This window comes from Scyliorhinus canicula, chromosome 5 (genome assembly GCF_902713615.1).
Source record: "Scyliorhinus canicula chromosome 5, sScyCan1.1, whole genome shotgun sequence".
NCBI lineage: Eukaryota > Metazoa > Chordata > Chondrichthyes > Carcharhiniformes > Scyliorhinidae > Scyliorhinus > Scyliorhinus canicula.
This window is the reverse complement of record NC_052150.1, coordinates 92941345-92968466: the sequence shown is the minus strand read 5'-3', so window position 1 is coordinate 92968466 and position 27122 is coordinate 92941345. Positions and strand designations below refer to the sequence as shown.

At 46.9% G+C, this 27122-nt stretch overlaps 1 protein-coding gene across 1 annotated transcript in view; it reads right to left on the bottom strand.

The window, feature by feature from the left end:
* Positions 1-881: 881 nt before the first annotated feature.
* The window catches only part of LOC119966124 (progranulin-like), a 37858-nt gene continuing 11617 nt past the window's right edge, over positions 882-27122 (bottom strand). The window contains exons 3-6 of the mRNA XM_038797372.1: positions 16321-16548; positions 12085-12339; positions 8473-8730; positions 882-1364 (exon numbers count right to left, since the gene is read on the bottom strand). Coding sequence (XP_038653300.1) covers positions 1218-1364; positions 8473-8730; positions 12085-12339; positions 16321-16548 — 888 coding nt within the window. The 3' untranslated portion in view covers positions 882-1217. The remainder of the gene's footprint in view (positions 1365-8472; positions 8731-12084; positions 12340-16320; positions 16549-27122) is intronic.

The following is a 27122-nucleotide window of genomic DNA, read 5'->3' as shown; positions in this document are numbered from 1 at the left end:
AGACTTCGATCTTATTGATCCTGAAGCTGGAGAAGGACCCAGAACAATGCAGGTCATACAGACCAATCTCCTTACTAAATGTTGACGTCAAATTGCTGACCAAGATTTTGGCTTTGAGAATAGAGGTTTGTGTACAGGGGTGACAGGGGAGGACCAGACGGAATTTATCAAAGGCAGGCGGTTAACGGCCAAAGTTTGAAGGCTCTTGAATGCAATCATGATGCCCTCCAAGGGGAGGGAGGTGGTGGTCGCTATGGACACGGAGAAGGCCTTTGACCGGGTGGAGTGGAATTATTTGTGGGAGGTCCTGGGAAGGTTTGGGTTTGGGCAGGGCTTTTTTGACTGGGTCCGGTTGCTGTACCAGGCACCGGAGGCAAGTGTGCGGACGCACCGGGTGAGTTTGGACTACCTTAGACTGCAACGGGGGACAAGGAAGGGATGTCCACTCGTTTGCCTTGGCTATAAAACTATTGGCAATGGCGCTGAGAGCGTCAAAGGACTGGAAGGGGCTAGTCTGGGGTGTGTGGAGCACAGGGTTTCATTGCATATGGACAACCTACTCCTGTATATTTCTGACCCGTGAGGGGGATGGGAGAGATTATGCAGATTTTAGGGGAATTTGGCCTGTTCTCAGGGTATAAATTGAATATGGGAAAAAGTGAGGTTTTTGTGATCCAAGCGAGGGGGCAGGAGAGGAAACTGGGGGAGTTGCCATTTAAAGTGATGGGAGAGAGTTTTCAAGGGAGTTGGGAATTCAGGTGGCACCGGAATGGGAGCAGTTGCATAAATTAAATCTGACTCGGTTAGTTGAGCAAATGAAGGAGGATTTTCGGAGGCGGGGAGGGTACATTTCATTTAACATAACAATGAATTCCTCCTGCCATGTTTTGATGCTTGTTTAATAGCAATTAATGAGGTACATGTGTTTGCTTCTTAAACCCTGAAAACAAGAAAAGAAACCTTATATTTGACAAGCTGATTATATTCCTTTCATCAAATTCTAGTAAAGGAAAAATTTGGCCAATTTTCAGAAGTAGCCAAGTAAAGAATATTTTTTTTTAAAAATTCTGATGACTGAAAACGTCAAACAAAAATAAACAAACAACAATCTAATAAAATCAATGCTGTTTCTACATTTAAAGCTGCAAAAGAGAACTAATAAAAGCGTGCCTTCTCTGTGAACTTAAAATCAGTAGCATTACATGCCCTTGAAGGCTTTAAGATTTTTTAGATTCTTCATCATTTTTGGCGGATGAGAGCTGAATCCAATTGTAAAGAGGAAAAAAACGATGGCAGATGTGTTTTCTCACATCACAGTAGTGGTATTCAGGGCAGCAGTGTAGCCCGTCCCAGCAACAGTGAGCCTGGGAAGGAAATACAAGCAATATTAGTGGGACAAAATTACAGCTGAGTGATTAAAATAAAGTTTATAAATATATGGATTCTTTATTCAGATATGTTACATTTACAATAAATAAACTTCAAGTAAACAGTGTGTTGTTTTGGTAAAACTGTTTTATATTTGTGACAAGGAAAACAGGAATGCTGGTCTTCAGCACTTCCAAATTATTGAAAATATTTTTTATGATTTCAACCAAAAACCAATTGTTACCACACTTACTCGAACAACCAAACCCAGCAAGACATGGAAGGTGTTTACTTCTGAATGCATCAAGGAAATACCCAGCTATTCAGCAATTTTGCAAGCAGACTGTGGCAGATAGGGCCGTTGGTAACGGCAATATACTAGAACAAAGGCTGATGCAGCTACAAGGAGCTGTGCACTTATCCAAACAGACTACACATAATGGGTACCTTCAAGCAATAAGAATAATCACCCATTATCCATTGAGAAACATATAACTGAGGTGACTGACGAACCTGAAAATTATGATGATGTACACAATGAGACAAAGGTACAATGAACACAATTTCACATTGTCAATCTCATGGAAAAAAATGCCATCTTATAGGGCAGCACAGTAGCACATGTGGATAGCATTGTGGCTTCATAGCGCCAGGGTCCCAGGTTCGATTCCCCGCTGGGTCACTGTCTGTGCGGAGTCTGCACATTCTCCTCGTGTCTGTGTGGGTTTCCTCCGGGTGCTCCGGTTTCCTCCCACAGTCCAAAGACGTGCCTGTTAGGTGGATTGGCCATGGTAAAGTGCTCTTAGTGACCAAAGAGGTTGGGAGGGGTTGTTGGGTTACGGGGATAGGTTGGGAGTGAGGGCTTAAGTAGGTCGGTGCAGACTCGATTGGCCGAATGGCCTCCTTCTGCACTGTATGTTCTATGTTCACCATCTAAAATGTTTGCGAAGATTCAAATGAGCCGCCCTAAGAAAGTTGGTAGCTAGTCATTATTGGCCAAGATTGATACGGGGTAAATGACAAGGTACTTGATACATGTAATGTGGGCAGCACGGTAGCATAGTGGTTAGCACAGTTGCTTCACAGCTCTAGGGTCCCAGGTTAGATTCCCGACTGAGTCACTGACTGTGTGGAGTCTGCACTTTCTCCCTGTGTCTGCGTGGGTCTCCTCCGGGTGCTCCGGTTTCCTCCCACAGTCCAAAGATGTGCTGGTTAGGTGGATTGGCCATGCTAAATTGCCCTTAGTGTCCAAAAAGGTTAAGTAGGAGTTACGGGGATCGGGTGGATATGTGGGCTTGAATAGGGTTCTCTTTGTAAGGGCTGGTGCAGACTTGATGGGCTGAATGGCCTCCTTCGGCACTGTAAATTCTATGATCTATACTGTCCCTGTGAATTCTAAATCCACAGGAAGACCATGGCAAAACCTATTATTGTGAAACTTACAGCATTCACTAATTCTATTTCATAGTCCTGGGTGCAAATACAACCAATTCTCCTGGATGCCATGGATGTTCTACATCATTGCTACTAAAGACCCAGTCATTGCAGCTTTAATGGAATGCTGTGACCTTGCACTAGTTACAATCTAATAAATTAATCAGACTGCATGAGGCAGATCAACCCCCAAAATGACTTCTATTACCTCAGTTTACGACCTATTCAAATTTTTATTCAAATTTTCAACATTTTAACATTTTACAAAAATACACATCCCCAACCACTCGACAGCAACCAGGTCTCTAAAATGCGAAACAAACAAGTTTCATCTCTGGCAGAACCCCTCATCCGGCCCTCTCAGAGAATGTTTCACGTTCTCCAAATATAGGAACTCCATTTGGTCCCCCAGCCATGCTGAGGCACTGGAGGGAGAAACTGACCTTCACCCCAACAGAACCTGCCTGTGAGCAATCAACAAGTCAAAGGCTAAAACATCTGCCCCCACTCCCATCTGCTGGTTTGACACCCCACATATGGCCTCGAAATCCACATGCAGAACCTCGGACATGGTGCTGAATAACGACCCCCAGTATTTCGCCAACTTCATGCAGGACCAGAACATATGGACATGATTGGCTGGGCCCCTCCCACACCTCTTGCTACTATCTTCACCCCCGCCAATAGCCGGCTCATCCTTGCTTTTGTTAAGGTGCCCCATACACCACTTTTAAATGAATCAACCCCAGCCTGGCACACAGGGTCGAGGGGTGACCCTTCACAGCACTTCACACCATAATCCTTCTTCCAGCCCCGCCCCAACCCTCCTCCCACTTTGCCTTAACCCCCTCCATAGACTCCTTGTCCTTGCTCCATACTTCTGCTGTAGATCGCCAAAATGATCCCACTCTCCACCGACAGCACCTCCTCCAACAACGAGGAGGACGGTGCAACCAGAAAGCTCGGGAAGGCCATCCTTGAAAAATTCCGCACTTGTATATACCTGATGCCCTCCTCATGCTGGAGCCCATACTTCACCCCCGTTCACAATCTAATGTTTTGACAAAATTGGTAATTTCAAAGGAACTGCAACATTACACTTGCAGGAGAATGCAAGTCATCAATTAATCAGCCATTCAAATACAGCATTGACTTACAAGACAAATTGAAGATCAAACTGGACAAAATGAAGAAAGATGAAATCAAGATTACAAAAAGAACAGATCATAGAGAGTATGCCTCGAGCCACAGCATTTAATGCAAGATATGCAAGTGCAAAATTCTTCTTAAGATTGATGTCAAATATTGCTATTTGTCAGTGTATCATGCAGAGAAATCTCAAGAGCTTACTACATTCTGTACTCCATTCAGTTTTAAAAATCTTCCTTTTAAGCTATCTGATGGGTTAGGATCTCATTCAAGTTCGCATGGACCACTTTACACGTACTGAACTGGAGTATATCTGCATTTCCAATGACACTGCTGTTGTGGGTAAAACGAAGCGAGAACATTACTGTAATCTGCTCTTATTGGTGCAAATATGGCACGTTAGGAAGGATTGGTGTGTTACAGTCTGAAACGTGGCATCAATGTGCAGGTACATATGCAGTATGCATTTTGTTACAATGCATTTTAAACAGAAGCCATCAGTTTCTCTTCATGCAATTTAGGCCAATATCATTTCTAACTAAAGAGCATATGGAACAAGACATTGAAAAGTTGGTGACAGAAAAACAGTCAGGTGTCTGATGCAGAAACATCAACTTAATAGTTAACATGCTACATTTGTCAACTATTCTTTCTTTGGTAATTAAATATTTCCTTAATTGTATTTGCTATTGTATTGCACATTCACAGTTCATCAAAGTTCTTGTAACTGGAATATCTGGGTTGTGGTGAATCATAATAGCATAATTCACACTGTTATCACACATGTTGTACCATGCCTCTATAAGCTTGGCACACGAGCAGTTGCGCAGCTCTGCCCCTAGGGGGAGGTGTACTGGGAATGTCCGGAAGTTTGTACTGGGCTCCACCCTTGGCTCCGCCCATGACTCCCCCCCCCCCCCCCCCCACTGGTTGTATAAAGCTTGGCAGTCGGAGCCTGCCTGCCAGTTCATCTAGAGTTCATCTCATCACAGGCAGGCTCTGTTGTAAGACGATTAAAACCACTGTTCACTTCTAACCACGTGTCGCGTGAATTGATGGTCTCATCATGGGTCTCATTAAATACATCTTTAATTTAATGCATATACCTTTTTTAAAACAATGGCCTGTTGCTACTTACATAGATGAAATTTGACCCTTTAGATCATTTGAATTTAACACCCCTAGTAGTTAGTGGTCGTGGGTTTGGAAGGTGCTGCCTAAGGAGTCCTGGTGAGCCTCTGCATTACATTTTGTAGATGGTACACACTGCTGCTACTGTGTGACCATAGTGAATGTTTGTGGATGGTGTCGAGCTCTTGAGTATTGTTGTAGCTGTATTCGCCAGGCAAGTGGAGAGTATTTCATCACACTCTTAACCTGTGACTTGTAGATGGTGGACAGGTTTTGGGGAGTCAGAAGGTGAGTTAGTCACCTCAGGATTCCTAGTCTTTGACCTGATCTTGTAGCCACAGTATTTACATGGCTAGTCCAGTTGAGTTTCTGAAACCCCCAGAATGTTGATTGTGTGAGATTCAGTGATGATAATGCTATTGAATGTTAAGGGGCTATGGTTGGATTCTCCCTTGTTGGAGATGGTCATTGCCTGCCACTTACGTGACATGAATATTACTTGTCACTTGTCAGTCAAGCCTTGATATTGCGCAGGCCTTGCTGCATTTGGACATGGACTGCTTCTGTGTCTGATGAGTTACAAATGGTGCTGAACATTATGCAATCATCAGCAAAAATCCCCACTTTTGACTTTAGAATGGAAGGAAGGAGGAGCAACAGCAGATAATTGGGCTTAAGACACTATCCCAAGGAACTCTGACTGTGCAGTCCTGGAAGTGAGATGATTGACCTCCAACAACCACAAGATTCCAACCACCAGATACTTTCCCCCCGATTCCCAGTGACTCTAGTTTTTCAAGAGCTCCTTGATGCCACACTGGGTGAAATGCTGCCTTGATGTCAAAGATCGTCTTTCTCATCTCACATCTGGAGTTCAGTTATTTTTCCTGTGTTTGAACTAAGACTGTAATGAGGTCAGGTGCTTATAGACATACCAAGTAAGTCTACACTTTGCAATGCTACATTTGAGAGTGACATTTTTAAATGTGACAATTCCATCACCACCAGAGCTTATGTTTGGCACACCAGCGTGTACCAATCTTATCTATTCTTACCCTTTCTGTTCTTTTGGAAACCAGAGAGAAACTTCAAAAACCGCAAGGGAAGATTACCAATGTGCACGATAATAATGCAGGTAAAGAATTATCATGTTTACAGTTGGGCCTATTTACATGACAACCAGCCAAAGTGACAAGGAATTGTTTGGAACCAAGGTCCTGTGAAGTCATTACAAACTAAAGTGCAAAAGGTGAGGTGCAACCAAGGACAAATCAGAACCATTCCAGATGTAGTGTACATGGATTTTAGTAAGGCATTTGATAAGGTTCCCCATGGTAGGCTTATGCAGAAAGTAAGGAGGCATGGGATAGTGGGAAATTTGGCCAGTTGGATAACAAACTGGCTCACCGATAGAAGACAGAGAGTTGTGGTGGATGGCAAATATTCAGCCTGGAGCCCAGTTATCAGTGGCGTACCGCAGGGATCAGTTCTGGGTCCTCTGCTGTTTGTGATTTTCATTAACGACTTGGATGAGGGAGTTGAAGGGTGGGTCAGTAAATTTGCAGATGATACGAAGATTGGTGGAGTTGTGGATAGTGAGGAGGGCTGTTGTCGGCTTCAAAGAGACATAGATAGAATGCAGAGCTGGGCTGAGAAGTGGCAGATGGAGTTTAACCCTGACAAGTGTGAGGTTGTCCATTTTGGAAGGACAAATCTGAATGCGGAATACAGGGTTAATGGTAGGGTTCTTGGCAATGTGGAGGAGCAGAGAGATCTTGGGGTCTATGTTCATTGTTCTTTGAAAGTTGCCACTCAAGTGGATAGAGCTGTGAAGAAGGCCTATGGTGTGCTAGCGTTCATTAGCAGAGGGATTGAATTTAAGAGCCGTGAGGTGATGATGCAGCTGTACAAAACCTTGGTCAGGCCACATTTGGAGTACTGTGTGCAGTTCTGGTCACCTCATTTTAGGAAGGATGTGGAAGCTTTGGAAAAGGTGCAGAGGAGATTTACCAGGATGTTGCCTGGAATGGAGAGTAGGTCATACGAGGAAAGATTGAGGGTGCTGGGCCTTTTCTCATTGGAACGGAGAAGGATGAGGGGCGACTTGATAGAGGTTTATAAGATGATCAGGGGAATAGATAGAGTAGATAGTCAGAGACTTTTTCCCCGGGTGGAACACACCATTACAAGGGGACATAAATTTAAGATAAATGGTGGAAGATATAGAGGGGATGTCAGAGGTAGGTTCTTTACCCAGAGAGTAGTGGGGGCATGGAATGCACTGCCTGTGGTAGTAGTTGAGTCGGAAAATTTATGGACCTTCAAACGGCTATTGGATAGGTACTTGGATTAGGGTAGAATAAGGGAGTGTAGGTTAACTTCTTAAGGGCAGCACGGTAGCATTGTGGATAGCACAATTGCTTCACAGCTCCAGGGTCCCAAGTTCGATTTCGACTTGGGTCACTGTCTGTGTGGAGTCTGCACATCCTCCCCGTGACTGCGTGGGTTTCCTCCGGGTACTCCGGTTTCCTCCCACAGTCCAAAGATGTGCAGGTTGGGTGGATTGGCCATGACAAATTGTCCAAAATTCTATGATTAACCTAGGACAAAAGTTCGGCGCAACATCGTGGGCCGAAGGGCCTGTTCTGTGCTGTATTTCTCTATCTATCTATTCTCTATCTCTATCTATCTATTCTCAACCGCTGTTCAATCCTGTCGCATCTAGGACAAGCTCTCGAATGAAACCAGGTACAACATCCAAGAATAACAACCCCACAAATCACTGTGAGCAATTAAAGACACCCCCAGACAAGGTTACCATTACAAGATCTGGGCCTATCAGCGGGTTACCTCTACACTTCAGAGGTTCATAGATTCATCTGTTCTATATACTTATGAAATGGTAACTAAACAGAAACATATATTGAAAATACTTATGCTCTTTTGGGAGGAGGGAAAGTATCTTTAAAAAGAAATGGGGATGTTGTAAAATGCCATTAATGGGTAGCAGCATGAAATCAGAAGAAGGGAAGAGGATCATGTGATCCGGTCTTAGTTTTACGTTTACCTTTGGACAAAGCACATACACCCAGCTCTGCTACTGATGTCTTTTCAACCTTCATAAGGCTGTTCTCATGTGCCTAATCTAAATAAATGAACTCACAACGTGTTTACCAAATCCCTTATGAGTGATTGGTGTCTGTACCATTAGAGCAACATGACAGATAGATTCATAATAAATGAGAATTGTATGGAGGCATATGAACATTGCAATTGTAATTTTCAGTTAAACTGTTTTATGACGTGGGCACTGAATGACTCTTCAAATTCAAATGACTGAGATAAGCAATCAGTGTTTTAACAAATACACAGTTCATGACAGTGACTTACTTTAGGGAATGGGCAACATTCCCATCCTTTGTGCCAGGTCTTGCAGCATGTGCTTCCAGCTTTACAAACATGTGTGTCATCACAATAAACCACTGGGCCATCATTACTGAGACTATTCTGGGGAACTTCTGACCCAATCTGTGCAGGTGTCTTGGTTAGCCATGGGATACTGGTACTCTTCATTATACACTTTAACCTTTGAATATCGCATTTGGTGCCATGTGGGCAGCAGTGAACACCATCTTTGCAACAAACAGCCTAATTGAAAATAAAGACCAAAGAGTTATTTTACAAGTAAAGCAGGTAAATTCCACTTTTACGAGCTAACTGTTTGTAAGAACATGATGGAAATTATCGCAGAATGTTTACAGTGCAGAAGGAGGTCATTCGCTCATCGAGTCTGTGCTGGCTTTCTGAAAGAGCATTTTATTTAGTCCCACTCCGTTGCCTTATCCCCATAATTTTGCTCTTTCTTTCTTTTCAGATAGCAATCCAAATCCCTTTTTTTCATAAATTTAGAGTACCCAATTGCTTTGTTTTTTCCAATTAAAGGGTAATTTTGCGTGGCCAATCCACCTAACCTGCACATCTTTGGGTTGTGGGGGTGAGGCCCACGCAGATACGGGGGGAATGTGCAAACTCCACATGGACAGTGACCCAGAGCCTGGATCGAACCCGTGCCTCGGCGCCGTGAAGTAGCAGTGCTAACCACTGCTCCACCGTGCTGCCCAGCAATTCAAATCTCTTTTGAATACCTCTATTAAACCTATCTCCACTACACTTTCATGAATTTTGTTCCAGGCTCCAACCCCTCTCTGGATGAAAAAAGTTTTCCTCACATCACTTCTACTCCTTTTGCCCATTATTTTGAATCTGTGCCTCTAGTTCTTGAAGCTGTCTTGAGTGGGAACAGTTTCTCACTATTTACCCGGTCCATACCCCTCAGGATTTTGAATACCTCTATCAAGTCGCCTCTCAGCCTTATTTTCTCCAAGGAAAATAGCCCCAATCTCTCCTCATCACTACAGTTCTTTATCCCTGGAATCATTCTTGTGAATCTCTTCGGTACTCAGTTCAATGCCATCACATCCTTCCTCAAGTATGGTGCCCAGAACTGGATGCAGTACACCAGATGGGACTTGTCTTATACAAGTTGAGCATTTAGCCATGTCAGTTTTTTTGTAGTGTCAGTGTAATTCCCCAAATCTCTCTTAGAACCCTGAAAGTTTAATTCCCTCAAGTGCCCATACATTTTCTGTTTGAAATCATTGATTTTCTTAATTTTCACCACTCTTGTAGGCAGTTAGTTTTCTGGGTCATTACCACTTGCTGCATCAAAAAAAAGTTCTCCCTCACATCCCACTTCCTGTCTCTCTTGCCCAAAACAAACTTGTATCTCCTTGCCAATCAGCTGGCGATAGCTTTCTTCTTTTACCTTATCTTGTACACCTCCTTGACTCCAAGGAGAATAATCCAGCAGCTCCTTTCTCATCTTGTAACTCTCATCTTGAATCACTCTGGTAAATTTCCTCTGTACCCTCTCAGGAATCTTCATCTCCTTCCTAAACTGACTGCCATGTAGTTATTAAAAATGTCCTCACTCACTTTCTTAACCGTGAGTGCTATATCTGCCAGTCTTCTGGCTCTTCCCGATATTGGGCAGATAGTGTCATAGAGTCATAGATGTTTACAGCTTGGAAACAGGCCAATTGGCCTAGCTGGTCCACGCCGCCCAGTTTATATCACTAAGTTAGTCCCACCTGTCTGCATTTGGCCCATATCCCTCTATACCAGGGGTGGGCAAACTACGGCCCGCCAAAGGTCTTTATGCGGCCCACCAAGGTCAAGTCATTAAAAAAAATTAAAAAAATTTTTTTTTTTAAATAAGGTTAATGGGGGGGGGGGGGGGGGGGGGGGGGCTGTTGGGTTACTGGTATAGGGTGGATACGTTGACTTGAGTAGGGTGATCATTGCTCGGCACAACATCGAGGGCCGAAGGGCCTGTTCTGTGCCGTACTGTTCTATGTTCTATGTTCTATATGAGGCGCCCAGAATCATAACCGGGTGAAGCGCCATTTTTGAAAAGTAGAGAAAAAGAGGGCTAAAGGCAGGATGCCGCCGGGGGAAGCGCTGAGGTATATGCCGCACGCTAATTGGTTACAACCGGGACTATTAATTTACTATGCGGCTCTTTAAAATTGTGAATTTCTGAATCTGGCCCTTGCACGGAAAAGTTTGCCCACCCCTGCTCTATACCCACCCTGCCCATGTAACTGTCTAACTGCTTTTTAAAGGAAAAAATTGTACCCGCCTCTATCACTGCCTTTGGCAGCCCGTTCCAGATGCTCACCACCCTCTGTGTGAAGACATTTCCCTTCTGGTCTCTTTTGTATCTCTCCCCTCTCACCGTAAACCTATTCCTTCTAGTTCTAGAGTTCTCTACCTTTGGGAAAAGACAGTAAGAAGTCTTACAACATTAGGTTATAGTCCAACAGATTTGTTTCGAATCACTAGCTTTCGGAACACTGCTTCCTCAGGTGAAAAGATGTCGACTATCTACCTTATCGATGCTCCTCATTGTTTTACAAACCTCTCTAAGATAACCCCTAAGCTTCCTACGCTCCAGAGAAAAAAGTCCCATCCTATGCAGGCTCTCTTTATAACTCAGACCATCAAGTCCTGGTAGCATCTCAAGTCCTGATTGAAAGAATATAGCAAGCCCTTTCACTATCTCTACCCCCAGTACCCTTTTCAACCTGGTATGCTAGTCATTTGGTTCGGGCAAGTTATCCATGTTTTTCCAATACACCTTACCCATCAATTTCCACCCCATGCATTACCCCTACAAACTCTGCTCCTACCAATATTTTGTTACGATCCTATTCCTTAGTAAACACCGATGTAAAATACTTATTAACAATGTGAAGCTTTCCCTGTGTCTCTTGCCATATATTCTCTTTGCCCCTAATAGGATCCATCCCAACTCTTATTTATGTGCCAGTAGAAGATTTTTAAGTTCTCTTTTGTGTCAACTGCCAAATTATTCTCTCTTTGCCAATTTTATTTCTCTTTTCATTTGCGCTTTCAACTTATTTCCCAAGAACCTGTAGGGCATGGATAACAATTTCATGCTGCTTGGGCTGGCCTGTATCAATCAGGACAGTAATGTCTAATCACCACAGTAAACAAGTGAGAGGGCGCTGCGGACAGTGATACTTAGCACTGACATGTTTCCACTACTTATGTTATTTTATTCTCATATAAACAGAAAAAGCTGGAAAATTTCAGCAGGTCTGGCAGCATCTGTGGAGAGAGAAACAAGAGTTAATGTTTGACTCTGCATGACTCTTGTTCAGACAGAGTCATACAGACTGGAAACATTAACTCTGTTTCCCTTCTCACAGATGCTGCCAGATCTGCTGGGTTTATGCAGCATTTTCTATTTTTATTTCAGATTTCCAGAATCCACAGTGTTTTGCTTTTAATTTAATTTTGTTGTTGGCTATGGCCAGAATGGAGTTAGATCCCCTCCACAGCAGGGTTTTGTATAACATAAGATAATAAAAATGTAAATTCATTATTTCTATTTTAATAATATAGTGGGTAACATACCCTGGGTTGTGGACAGCAGCTCCAACCTCCGCTCGCTGATTTACAGCAGGTACTTCCAATTGGACAGATAGACACATCATCACAGGAAATTCCGAAACTGCCACTGCTCACACTGGTGCTCAGAGCTTTTTCCTCCGTTTCAAGTGTCTTGCTTTTCATTGGAATGCTGTGATATTTCAGTGCCATAGAAGACGGAGACAAATTACCTGCATTGTCACTGGGACAGCATCTTGTGCCTTGGTGACAACAGACTGTCTAAAGGAAAACCCAGAAAAATACCACTGTTAGAACTTTGTGAAGTAGGTTCAGGTTACTGTTTATCATCAAAACCAAGAGTTAGAGCTTAAAAATGCAATCCAAACCCAGGAACCATCCTACATGATATTGGCATACAACCAATATTGCAGGAGTCGGGTCTGTTGCCTTATTTTTAACTGGTGATGCCTAGGTTAAAATAGCTGGCAAGCACATCATTAGATGTTCCTGTGAGTTTGGGGCTACCAATTGTGCCACTGTCACCATTGCAACACAACTCAATCCTGATTCGGGGCCATTTTAAATGCACATGGGCTCCCAACAGAATACTTCAAAACAAAATAGGGCCTCCCATTGCAACAGAGGAAACTCCCACTGGTGTTGCAGTAGGAATGTCACCTCCTGAGGCTCGTTTGCCATGTTGAAGTTCCAAATAGAGAGCTTGCTTTGGGAATCTCATGCCAGGCATGCAGACGATGATGCCCAGCCCAGCAGAGCTAATCGAGCATGGTCAATGCTTCGATGCCGGGGATGTTGACCTGAGCGAGAACACTGTTATTCGTGCACCTATCCTGCCAATGGATTTGCAGGATCTTGCAGAGGCAGCGATGCTAGTATTATTCCAGGGTTTTGAGGTCCATGCCTCTGAGCCTTATAGCAGGGCAGGTATCATTACTGCTCTGCAGACAGTCTTGTCATGGATTTTGATAATTGCAGGATAGTTCTGTGTGCTGGAGGCAGGTTGGTAGAGGATCTTTGTCTTACGGATGTTTAGTGTAAGGCCTATGCTGTCATACGCCTTGGCAAAGGTGTTGACGATGCCTTGGAGCTCTGTCTCCTTGTATGTACAGACATAAGCACTGTCTGCATACTGTAGTTCTATGACAGAGGGTGGGACAGCCTTGGATCTGGCCTGCATGTGGCGGAGGTTGAACAGATATCTGTTTGTCTGTAGTTTAGCTCCATTCCAGCGGGGGAGCTTGCTGTGGGTGAGATAGGGCATTGCAGGAAGATCGAGAAGACTGTCGATGCAATGACAGAGCCTCGCTTGCCCTCTGTCTGAAATTGGTTCTGTGGTCGATCTGTTGGTCAGCATCAGGACTTGCATGTCATTATGGAACAGGTGGAGGATCTGGGGCAGGCTAAAGAGAGGAGGATGCTCCATAATCCCTCGTGGTTGACAGTGTTGAAAGCCTTTGTGAGGTCAAAGAAGGCCATATACATCCCTGCATTTCTCTTGTAGCTGCCATGCAGTAAAGATTTTGGGCTAGATACTCCGCTGTTGGGATTCTCCGTTTTGCCGGCAACCTGGGGGTTTCCCAACGGCGTGAAGCTGCCCACAATGGCAAACCCCATTGGCCAGCTGGCGAGACGGAGAATCCCAAACACCTGGTGTGGCTGGATGGAGAATCCGACCCTTTGTCCGCTGTGTCCCTTCTTGGGCGGTATCCACATTGCAATTCTGGTAGGAGCTATTCAACCACAGGGAGAAAGGATTCAGAAGGATTTTTGCAATGACCTTTTCTGTGGCACACAGCAGGGAAATTCCTCTGTAGTTACTGGAGTCAAACTTGTCACCTTTCTTGATCACGATTGTGGCATCTCTGAGATTTCCTGGCATGTTCTCCTCCTTCCAGGTAAGGGAAATGAGGTAATATATTTGTGCTAATAGTGCTTCTCTGCCCTGTTTTAGGACTTTGGCGGGAATTCCATCTGTTCCTGATGCATTGTTCTTTAGCTGTCGAATGGCCTTTTCTACCTCATGTCAGATTGGGGTTGTTCTGAGAGATTGGGGTTGTTCTGAGATGGTGGTGTGGGTGACTGCTGCGGGATAGAGTCAAGGGCACTCATGTTGAAGACAGAGGGCTGAATTCTCTGTTTCAGCGGCTAAATTTCTCTCTGAAACTGAGAATCCCTGTGTGTTTAATACGCCAAGATCGGTGCCGTACCCTCACCTATTTCGGGACCGGTAAGCGGCTAGCAGAGGCACTGGGCAAAACTCCCAGTTCCTGCGCCAAAATCGGCCGGAGAAAGCTGGGGGCAGGATTCTCCCCTACCCGGCGGGGCGGGCCGTACCGGCGGTGAAGAGTGGTGTGAACCACTCCGGCGTCGGGCCGCCCGGAAGGTGCGGAGGGGCTAGGCCGGCGTCGGCGGGGTTGGCACCACACCAACTGGCGCCGAAGGGCCTCTGCCGGCAGGCGCGATTTGGCGCATGCGCGGGAGCGGCAGTATGTGCTGGTGTCATCGCAGCGCATGCGCAGGGGGCCAATCATGACGGACTGTTACACCAGCCGGCGCGGAGGGAAAGAGTGCCCACACAGCACAGGCCCGCCCACGGATCGGAGGGCCCTGATCGCGGGCCAGGCCACCATGGGGGAACCCCCCTGGGGCCAAATCCCCCTGCACCCGCCCCCCCACCCCCCGAGGACCCCGCAGGCCGCCCACAGAGCCTGGTCCCGCTGGTACAGACTTGGTGTATTTTACGCTAGCGGGACTCGCCGCAAGTGGGCGGCCACTCAGCCCATCGCGGGCCGGAGAATCGCCGGTGGAGCCAACGGCCCCCGACCGGCGCAATGCGATTCCAGCCCCCGCCGAAAAACTGCCGCCGGGGAATACGGCAGCCGGCGTCGGGACGGCGGGGCAGGGTTCATGCCACCCCCCGGTGATTCTCTGGCCCGGAGGGAGGTCGGAGGATCCCTCCCCCGGGTCCTTGGCCGCACATGAGCACGGCGAGGACCTGCAACGATCACGCCGTACAACATGGCGCCAGCCGTGCGCGGACTGACCTGTGAAATACGGCCCTACAGGCTACCCCCTAGCCACCCCCTATCAGTCCCCCCCCCCCCCCCCCCCCCCCAGGCCTCGCAGAAGCACTCCCCTGCCAGCGGCAGAGCTCCCAGCCAAGTGTGACAGTGCTGGACACCGTGCGTGTCCGCCACACCGGGTTCCCAACTGCTCAGACCACACGTCAACCGCGAGGTCGGGATCTCAGTCCATTGGGGGAAGGCCTTCCGATGACGCACCAACGCTGTTTCAACGATGTGTGGCAGACGACGTGGTGACGCCATTTCAGAGAAGCGGAGACTCAAAAAACGGTGTCAAACCGGCGCCGTCCCCTGATTTTGTCATCTGAAGGGATTCTGCGTCCCATCTCCGATTACCAAATCGGAGTCGGGCAATAGAGAATCCCGCCCAGAGTTTCTGTTATGTAGGTCTATGAAATACTCCTTCCAGTAGACTTTCCTCTGTTCTTCATGAGCACCTCTCCATTCTAGGTCAGCAATAGGGTGGGACCATGGGTGCTTTGGCCGCACATGGTCTTGCCTGGGCTAAAGCAAACTTGTGGGTCATGGATGTCGGCCAATTGCTGGATTTACTGAGCTTTCTCCACCCATCTGTTCTTTTGGTCACGGGTTTTTTGCTGGACTTCAGCCTTCACCTGTCTGTACAGCTACTTTCTTGCTCTCAAGTTGGGCTGCTGTTTCCGATTCAGAATGCCTTGTGCTTGAAGTTTACCTGTTCCTGTATCTCCTGGTCATTCTCATCACACCAGCCTTGGTGTTTCCTGGTTGAGTGACCAGGTGTCTCTTCTCAGGTGCTGATTATGGAGGCCTTGAGAGTAAACCAGACATTGTGGGCACTCTATGTCTTTGGGTTACTGAGAATCATCAGGTTGGCAGCGTGGCACTGGCTGAATAGGACACTCGTCAGGATTTTGTGTGCCTCGGCATTGATTTTCCTGCGGCATTGGTTCTGCTGTTCTTGCTACTTTCGGGCTATATTTTTAAAGATTATACTTTCTTTGTTGAGACTAGGGCATAGGATTGTTGATGCTGGAGTAAAATTCTTCTTTGGACTAGTCTGTGGTTTCCAGTGTTGGGGCATACATGCTGAGGACTGTAGTGGACTGGTTGTGGTGTGTGTGTGTGTGTTCTTTTATTTACATGTATTTACATGTAGGCGATGCAGGTTCTAACTTACCGTACGCTGAGGGCAGCAGCTCCAACTTCCATTCAGCATTCGACAGCATTTCCATCCATCAGGACAGTAATGTGTATAATCGCAGTAAATCACTGAACTGTCACTGCTCAGATTGGAGCTCCGAGCTCCTGCCTCCATTTCAAGTATCTTGCTTTCCACTGGAATGCTGTGAGACTTCAGTGACATGGATAATGGAGAGTAATCACCTGAGTCATCACTTTGAGAGCGCTAAATATAAATCCAGAAAAATATCATTGTTAAAACTTTATAAAGACAGTAGCTGTAGATACATTAGAACCAAGAGGTAGAGTTAAATAATTTGCTCCATACCAAGCAATTATCCTGTGTGATGTTGCCATACCACCACCATTATAGCGGAAAGGTCAATTGCCTTATTTTTAATGGTGTGACGCCTCTGGTAAAATAGCTGACAATCAGTTTCATACTCATACATTAGATATTGCTGTGATAGTTTTGTGCTGCCCATGTGCTTCATTGTCAGCACTGCAACCCAATCAGTTTCCTGGGTTGGGGGCCATTTCAAAATAAGAGAGTTCTTGAAAACAAGTGGCGACCTCCCATTGCAATAGAGGAAAATCCCAGTCATGTTACAGCAAGAGTGTCACCCAAGTAAATAGCAGGAGACCTTAAAAAGGCAGATGCATCCCATAGACAAAATGGCCACTGAAATCTGAGGAATCATGAACTCTATTTCTATCTAATTTAAAGCTGTGTAGTAGAATGAAAGGTTCCACTGGAAATCTCACCATAGTTAAGAATGATTAATGTTTGTCATTGTACATTAAAGTAAGGTGGAAAAAATCTATGTGGTGTTTTTTTAACTGGCATTGTGTTTTTTTAACAATTGGATGTGGGTGGCACTGTGCTCATTCCTATTTACCCGTGAACTCCATGGCTCCCTTGGCCATTTAAGAGTCAACAACATTGATGTGGTTCTGGAGTGGTTCTCCACATTTACAGATGACACAAAGCTGGGTGGCAGCGCGAGCTGTGAGGAGGATGCAGAGATGTGTCAGTGTGATTTGGACAAGTTGAGTAAGTGGACAAATGCATGGCAGGTGCAGCATAATGTGGAGAAATGTGAGGTTGTCCAGTTTGGTAGCAAAAACAGAAAGGCCAATTATTATTTAAATAACTGTAGATTGGGTGGGAGGAATGTGCAATGAGAGCTGACTGTTCTAGTACACTAGTCCCTGAAAGTAAACATGCAGGAACAGCAGGCAGCAAAGAAGGCAAATAGTATGTTGGCCTTTATTGCAAGAGGATTCGAGTACAGGAGCAGGGATATCTTACTGTATTTATACAGGGCCTTGGTGTAATATTGGGCACGATTCTCCCAAGAAATGAATATGGGTACAATTTCACACCCTAAAAACAGTCTGGTTTTGGCCTGCAATGCCCTGCTATCAAACGGGACTCTTTATTCTCTGGTTACAGTCAGGAACGCCCCGCTGAGGTCGCATTTTTAAATACCGCCCCGCTTTCTTGAGCACCCTCGGACACCACACTGTGGGCTCCAGACCCCCCTCCCCAATGTCCCAACTTGAGACCCCCTCATCCCAACCCTTAAGGGCAGGGCATCCCAGGGCCCGATCTCTGGCATGGACAACCTGGCATCTGGGCACCTTGACACTGCCAACATGGCACCATGACAGGGCCAAGATGCCAAGCTGGCAGTGCCAAGGTGCCCAGGGAGCAGCGGGACTGCCCAGGGCCCGACCACCTAAGGGGCTCTAATGGCCTGGGAGACTCCTCCCAGGTACTGTTACGCCTGGAGGGGTCTCTTTATTAGGGATATCTGTGGGGTTCTCTTTAATTAGTGGGTCTCTGGTGCACCAATGCGTGACCGAGTACTCCCGCCTGAAACGGGTGGAGCATCAGGGTGGTGTGGAGCGTACTGTGTCCAACCCACTGATGATATTCAAATACATGCAAATGACGGTTTTGCAAGGGCTGCCGTCGCAGGGCGTAAACTTTACTAATGCTGCCCGAGGGGACTGGAATCAGCATCCGGCACAAACCACAATTTTTACGTTACACGACATTCTCCATCGAATCGTAATTCTAGCTGCTAGAATCACAGAATCTACAGTGGTGAAGGAGGCCATTTGGCCCATCGAGTCTACACTGGCCCTTGGAAAGAGCACCCTACTTAAGCCCACACGCCACCCTATTCCCGTAACCCCACCTAACCTTTTTTGGACACTAAGGGCCATTAAGCATTGCCAATCCACCTAACCTGCACACCTTTGGACTGTGGGAAACCCACACAGATACGGGGAGAACGTGCAGACTCCGCACAGACAGTGACCCAAGCTGGGAATCGAACCTTGGAATCTGGAGCTGTGAAGCAACAATGCTAACCTCTATGCTACCGTGCCGCTGGCGTCAGAAGGTGGAGAATATAGCCCCATATTTCAAAGTGAGGTTGAGGGTCTGCCACCCCCCTGCTTCATAGCCCCTTCACAAACCACCCCCCCCCCCTTTCATGGGCATGGCCCCTTCAGGCGCCCCATTGATTGTGCCAACCTGATAGTGTCAACCTGGTGCCTGGGCACTGCCCAGCCCCCAACCACCCAGGGGTTCCAATGGCCTCTGAGCCCCCTGGCATGGCCATCATGTCTGGTCTCCATTTTTGGAGACCTGCATTAATTCATGCTGGCGTGAGGCCTGGCCGATGCAGCCAGTGACTAAGCAGGGTGCAGGAGGTAATTCTCATCTTCAGCCCTCAACCTCGTGGCCTCTAGGTAACCCCACACCCCGGCATGGGCACCATGACTGGTTTTCATTTTCAAAACCAGTAGTGATTCACACCGGCATTACGTCATGCTGCCGTAGGCGGAGCATCCCCCCAGCCGGGCGTTATAATAATAATCGCTTATTGTCACAAGTAGGCTTCAATGAAGTTACTGTGAAAAGCCCCTAGTCGCCAAATTCCACCACCTGTTCGGGAAGACTGGAACGGAAATTGAACCTGCGCTGCTGGTCTTGTTCTGCATTACAAGCCAGCTGTCTAAGCCCACTGTCTCCGTTTTATAATTTGTGGGCAGCACGATAGTACAGTGATTAGCACAATTGCTGCACAGCTGCAGGATCCCAGGTTCAATTCCCGACTTGGGTCACTGTCCGTGCGGAGTTTGCACGTTCTCTCCATGTCTGCGTGGGTTTCCTCCGGATGCTCCGGTTTCCTCCCACAGTCCAAAGATGCGCAGGTTAGGTGGACTGGCTATGCTCAATTGCCCTTTGTGTCCAAAAAGGTTAAGTGGGGTTGCTGGGTGGAGGTGTGGACTTAAGTGTGATGCTCTTTCCAAGGGCCAGTGCAGACTCGATGGGCCGAATGGCCTCCTTCTGCACTGTAAATTCTGTGATATATGAATTAGTGTAAATTCATGGTAATCAGGTTCATGCCCATCACGTCATCAGTGGAGGCAGGAAGATCTCAAATCGAGATCTCACCAACGCAAGTCCCGTCATGGCCGTCTCGTGAGATTTAGCATCCCAAAATGGGATTTGCACCCGCGGATAATGGACCCGAAAAATCGTGCCCCGTGTCTTCCACTAGTTAGTTTATCCAGTCAATTCATCTGAGAAATGAAAAAATTCACATGAGAGCTCAAGGTTCATTTCCATGGAGCAAAATTATATAATCCTTTGGCCATGCTATTGGTTATAGGTGGAGATAGTGGGAAATTCTTTATTTACTATTTATATTAAATATATTATTACATTTGTACTATTCTTTGTATAAATAAGATTATTTATGGTCGTGATTAATGTTGAATCCTCCAAAAAAAATCAATCAGTGGAACTCCAAAATAGGAAAGGGTTTGAGTAACACAAGGCACCTCAACCCGTGGCATAATATAGCAAATGAATGGCTTAATGAATTGGGAATGAATTGTTGGATGAGCTACAGAGAGCATTTTAGTTCAACTGTGAAAATGTGATAAAATACAAAAGCTAATTAAAACATTTGGGAAAAGAGAAGAGAACAAAGTGAAATATGAATTGGAGAAATAGAAACATTTGTGAGATCAATGTTAAAAAAGGGCTTTAAGCCTGAGTGCCCCCTGACTTGTTCTAACAAAAAAAAAATCACTGAAAGACAATTAGACCACTTTGACTAGGGAATAGCATAATAGATGTTTTTGAGCTCATTGTATCAATATTTGAATATATTGTAAAACATCTTTGGTAGTTAAAACAGAAAATGAATTACACTAATACTGTACAATAGCGATATGATATAGATTTCCATTTTGGGGAATACCTTTTCCATTTTTCTTCTCTGCAGAATGTGGAATCTAACTTGGTAATGAGGTAAATCTAATGGCAAGTGATAGTGAACCAGTATAGATTCATCTCTATTTGAAGTCAGTTTGCAGTTCGAGCCATCATATTAGAGGAAGGGCATCACAACACTGGAAGGCGTGGATCAATAGTGGCTAGACCTGTTTCTTCACAGTTCCAGGTCCCAGGTGTGATTCCCAGCTTCGGTCACTGTCTGTGCGAAGTCTGCACATTCTCCCTGTATCTGCGTGGGTTTCCTCCGGGTGCTCCAGTTTCCTCCCACAAGTCCCGAAAGATATGCTATGAGGTAATTTGGGCATTCTGAATTCTCCCTCCGTGTACCCAAACAGGCGCCGGAATGTAGCGACTAGGGGCTTTTCACAGTAACTCCATTGCATTGTTAAATGTAAGCCTACTTACAATAAAGATTATTATTACATTGAAAAAGCTGTGAGAAGAATGAAGCATTTTTCTCTCAGAATGAGATTGCTTTCTTTAATTCAGTCACAGTGCACAAAGGGTTAAAAGACAGCTTCACCGACAGAAAATCGTGCCCTTGGAATTTGTGCATGGTTGATTGCAACTAAATGGCTTTAAAAGACAATGTTACGATCCCCTCAGGGGCCAAACCCTATATTGTATACGGTTCCCCTCCTGCACTTGAATACGAACTCCCCAGGTGATTGGGTGGCGAGGAGCCTCCCCCAAAATTGGGAGGAACCTCACAGGATATAAACCCTGACCTGGGAGCAGGTCGATGAGGGTGACCCTGTGGGGTGAGGAGTAGTGTAATTTTGTATTGTGGGTAGAGTAAATAAACCTAGTTGCCTACCTGGTGTCACATGGAGTCCTTCTGCTATCACAGACAGGTATTTAGATTTTGTTGCTTTTGATTATTTTCTGGCAAGTTTAGCCTAAGCCAATTGTGGGAAGGGTGGAGGGGGTAGGAGAATGGGAGGAGTTGGACTGACAGTTGCTCTGCATAGTAATCCTTTGATAAATGAACATTATGTTCATTGACAACCTAGCAGCAACACTATGGGGACCTGAAAGTATTATGTTTAAGTGTTGCATTAGATCCTTATTTCATGATATTTTGAGTTACACATTTTTATAGTGCCATTTCTGAGGTCATTCACTATAACTTTGATGGACAGACAATGAAACAATTGCTTTTACACATATCATTTGAGGTTTCCGTTACTTTGGATGTTATTGTGGAGAAAGGAGAAAACCCCCATAATACTGACCACTCTGTAAAGAGAAATTCTTATGACGACATTTTCTTTGTCCATTAGCGAATTGCCGGCCATCACCACTGGACAAAGGCATTGCACCTTACCGTCCCATTCTTCCAGCTCCTTTCTACTGGCTACATAGGTTCCTGGTCCCACTTGCCACTCTATCATTCCTATCATTCCAGGAATACTCCTGCCCCACTTCCTGACTCTGCCTCTTGTCTTGACTCTGGGCTGCCTTGGGTTGCCCTACTTAGGCTTTATTTCACTTTCTTCCTTGCTGCCTTGTCCTATCCTTAATTCTCACCTGTTCCTCACCCCCTTCCGGCCTACCTTTTCTTCCACTTCTTGGCTAATGTCTCTTGTCTACTGCATCATGGACCTCAGGCCTGCCCGTTTCTAGGTACTGCACTATCTCTTCAAATTTCCTTTCCACTTCCCAGCCATGGTTCCATTGCTCCCGCTTTGTGGTAAATGTGGTATTGTGTATTTTGACCAATCATGTTTATAACTATGTAAGTTGGCAGGCATGCTAGTTTACGACTGAAGATAGATTGAATCTTACGTGTTCACTCCCTAAAAACCTGGAAAGAAGATTCTTGATTCCGATCAATAAATGTGGCTTATTATATTACTCGGCTTTCTACTTCACCACTTTGCGATTTGAAAATACAAGTTTTACGTGGGTCCCATGACATTTGAGATAGAAGATATAGACCATTAGTAAGTAAAATATTTATTCCTGTGAGAATGTTGAATGTAGGAAGATGAGAACAGGATGGTTATAAAAACTATTGGTTGTGTCCTCCAGAATCTGTCATAAAAATTTCCTTTCTCCACTTCAGCTTTCTCCCTTGCGTCATGTAGCATAATGGGTTAATAGAATAATAATGACAATGAGTAATGTAGACCACGATGTAACAGTAACATCAGCAGTCATGTGCTGGACACTCAGAGACAGGATGGAACAGTTTGTACTCATGAGAGAGATAGCTACTGTTACAAAGATGTGCTTTAAAATATCGATACAGGGTGCAATCTTCCCAAAATTGCAAAGTGTTGGATCAGGTGAGAAAAGCTGAGTGACGGACGCCTTTTCTCAACTGATTTAACGGAACTCTGCAACTTCAAATTGCTGGCGATGATCACATAAGCCAGCTGGAGGGGTGGCCCTAAACACGCAGGCAACACTGGGAATAAATCTATTAGAATGTATGGGAATCAAGTTTGTGCCCTTTCTGGGTGTGAAATTGATTAGGTCACCGGCGGGGGTGGAGGCGTGGAAGATCCCTAACAGAATCCTGTTGAAGCAAGCCATCTTTCTGGCCTTTCTCGAGACTTAGCGCCCATGACGGGATCTGCAGCCACGGCTAACTGGAATTTTGCGCCGGGCCAAAAACAGGATTGGCGACTTTGCAATGCTCCAGTCCCCTGCTGGCTGCAGCAGAGAGCTACACATCCCGCACCCGCGGCCCCATGCAAAACCGCGATTTGCATGGATTCTAATATGATTTAACAGACTGGATCCCTGATGCCCCTCTCCTCTGTGATGCACCACCCCTCTCAGGTGGGAGTAATCCGGGCGTGAATTGGTGCAAGTATTTACGAGTGGGGTCCGGGCACCATGGCCATTGAAGGAGAGCAAGAAGGTAAAAAAACTCTCATAACTTTCATGGTTTGTTGGGGGGTGTCTGCCTGGGTGCCACTCAACCCAGAGGGCAATAACCTTGGGCCTTCAATCCCCAGGAGACCTCCACAAGTGCTGTCCCATCTGGTCCCCGTATGATCTCAATGCCTTGAGTATACCTTGGGAACGTATTGATGAGACCATTAATTCACGCGACACATGGTTAGAAGTGAACAGTGGTTTTAATCGTCTTACAACAGAGCCTGCCTGTGACAAGATGAACTCTAGATGAACTGGCAGGCAGGCTCCGACTGCCAAGCTTTATACAACCAGTGGGGGGGAGGAGACATGGGCGGAGCCAAAGGTGGAGCCCAGTACAAACTTCCGTACATTCCCAGTACACCTCTCCCTAGGGGCAGAGCCGCGCAACTGCTCGTGTGCCAAGCTTACAGAGGCATGGTACAACATGTGTGATAACAGTGTGAATTATGCAATTATGATTCACCACACGTATATTACAGTGAAACTAGCTGTCCCACTCCAATATGCAGACTGCCCAAAAGTCATCCCACCCACAATGGGCGCATTCACATCTAAATGTCTCGTGAGATTGTGTTAGATCTCGCAGGGCCATGCGAGCCGGGTTAATCCCGAAAGAGGGATCTCCCAGCAATGACCGGGCATGCTGCACTGCTTTTCAGGTGCAACGCGGCCGGTTGATCTCGCCCATTGTAAAGCAGTTGCTGGAATACTTGGGGAGAGGAGTAGTGTCTGAGTTAATGAGAACATAAGAACTAGGAGCAGTTGAAATGAAAATCGCTTATTGTCACAAGTAGGCTTCAAATGAAGTTACTGTGAAAAGCCCCTTGTTGCCACATTCCGGCGCCTGTTCGGGGAGGCTGGTACGGGAATTGAACCGTTCTGCTGGCCGGCCTTGGTTTGCTTTCAAAGCCAGTGATTTAGCCCTGTGCTAAACCAGCCCCTGAGTTGCAGGCCATCTGGCCCCTCGAGCCTGCTCCGCCATTCAATGAGATCATGACTGATCTTTTGTGGACTCAGCTCCACTTTCCGGTCCGAACACCATAACCCTTAATTCCTTTATTCTTCAAAAAACTATCTATCTTTATCTTAAAAACATTTAATAACAGTAATAGCAACGAGTGATGTAGACTATGGCAGGAATTCTCCGGCCGCTGCGATGCACTTTTCCCACTGACAGCGCATCCCCATGCACGGGTCTCCTGGCGGTGTGGGGTGGCTTAAATGGGAAATCCAATTGGCAAGCGGCGAAAAGAGAGAATCCCACCGCCAGCAAACAGCGTGCGCCGAGAAATACGCATCTGGCGGACCGGAGAATCCAACTCAGGTCAGAGGATAGAACACGCTGTACTCTATGTTTTCTATGTTGAGAGACGTACCTACTTTGTAACCCATCTTATATAGGCCAGAATTCTCCATCTGTTCACGCCGGTAGGATTCTCTGGTCCCGATGCAGTGAATGGGGTTTTGGTTGAGCGCCAAATTCTCCGTTCTTCCTGACAGTAGTGGGGGAGGGGGGGGGGGGGGGTGTGGGGGGTGAGCTTGGATCAATTACTACTGGCCAGAGAGGTGATAAACCAGTTTGAGGTAACCACCAACTACCCAAGTACGGCTACCATCTCTCTAGAGAGGATCATAGAATTTACAGTGCAGAAGGAGGCCATTCGGCCCATTGAATCTTCACCGATGCTTGGAAAGAGCACCCAACACAAGCCCACACCTCCACCCCATCCTCGCAACCCAGTAACCCCACTTAACCCCTTTTGGACACAGAGGGCAAGTTAGCATTGGGCAATCTACCGAACCTGCACATCTTTGGACTATGGGAGGAAACCGGAGCGCCCGGAGGAAACCCACATAGACACAGGAGAACGCGGAGACTCCGCACAGACAGTGACCCAAGCCAGGAATGGAACCTTTGGACCCTGGGACAACTGCGCTAACCACAGTGCAACCATGTCACCCCGGATGCCGCAAGGCTGCAGCCACCCTGTCGGTATGCAAAACACTTCCCTCTGTGCACATTTTCTGAGGAAACTTTACCAAGTTGCCATCATTCTGGCTGTAACTGTGGAAGGGAACTGCAGTGATAGGGGAAGCATCAGGACAGCATTAGCTACAGCCTGTTTTAACGAAAGGTCATTGACATGAAATGTTGGGTGGGATTTTCCAGTCCTGCCGGTTGTGATTTCCCTGTCCGGTGGGAGAAGTCCGTGCCAGTGGGAAATTAGACTGCTTATTAGAGTGGTGTCCAGCTAGCCACGTTCATTTTGCTCATGACTTCAAGGTGAGTGCAACATTCAAAACCTATCTGCGATAGCGCTGCTCCATGTCGGCAGCGATGCCAGAGCTGTTGTGAAAGGTGGGACTGTTGGGGGTGCACACGGTGGGTGCCTCGGGTGTCTAGCTAGGCTGGTCATGATCAGTGCAGCACATCACCAGGAGGACTGCACCAATCTGTTGCTGTGGGTCTCAGATTGGGCTTCATTCTACCAACAGAAAGGGACTGATGGAGGTGGGGAATGGATAACAGAGACATGAGGATATGAGGGTGAATGGAACAGGGGAGAATGGGGCAGGAAAGATGGCAGGCAGAGGAATGATTGGGGTGGGGGTGCAGGAAGCTGACATGGTGAACGCAGACATAGCAAGGGAGGTGGATGGGCTTCATATAGCACAAGTGGAAGGGATGACTCTAGAGTAGTGGGAGTGGGTTAGTGTAGCACAAGAGGGGAGGGTTGTCCGCACACTCATGGCCAGGGGTAGAGGTAAAGTTTAAAGCCTGCACAAGAGGGAGGGTTTATACAGTAACTTATGGAGGTGAAAGGGAAATGGTGTTGTCTATCTTGAAGGAAGGGTGGGCTTGGCGATAGACGATCATAGTCCCAGGACAGAGGTCAAAAGGTCAGGTTGAGAGATAAAAGGCAGTCCCGGGACTCTGTGTACCTCACAGTCCGGCTGCGTGTTTACTGGCAGTCCCGGGATTCTGTGCACCTCACAGTCCGGCTGCGTGTTTAATGGCAGTCCCGGGATTCTGTGTACCTCACAGTCAGATTGTGTGTTTAATGGCATGTGGTGAATGTATTCACCATAATGCATGCATAATATTGTAACCTGTGACCTATGACCTGGAAGTGGCGATATGAACTGCTTCCTGTACTCAGGGCTGGCTCAAGGTACCGGCAACTTGGGCAGTCGCCCGGGGCACCATGTGCTAGGGGGCGCCATCAAGGAGTGCGGGTCCCGCGCATGCGCAGTTGGGCCGGTGCCAATCAGCGCATGCGCGGTGGCCGCCCTCCCTCAGGCCGCCCCGCACAAACATGGCGGATGGATCCAGGCTCACCGGTGGTCACTCCGGCCCCCCCCTCGGGCCCCCTCCGCCCGTCTCCCCTCCGGCCCCCCCGCCTCCCCCTGTCCGGCCCCCCCCGCCTCCCCCCGTCCGGCCCCCCAGCCCCGCCTCCCCCCGTCCGGCCCCCCAGCCCCCCCCCGGCCCCCCCACCCCGGCCTCCCCCCGGCCCCCCCACCCGGCCCCCCCACCCCCCCACCCCCCCCGGCCCCAGCCCCCCCCACCTCCCCCGGCCCCAGCC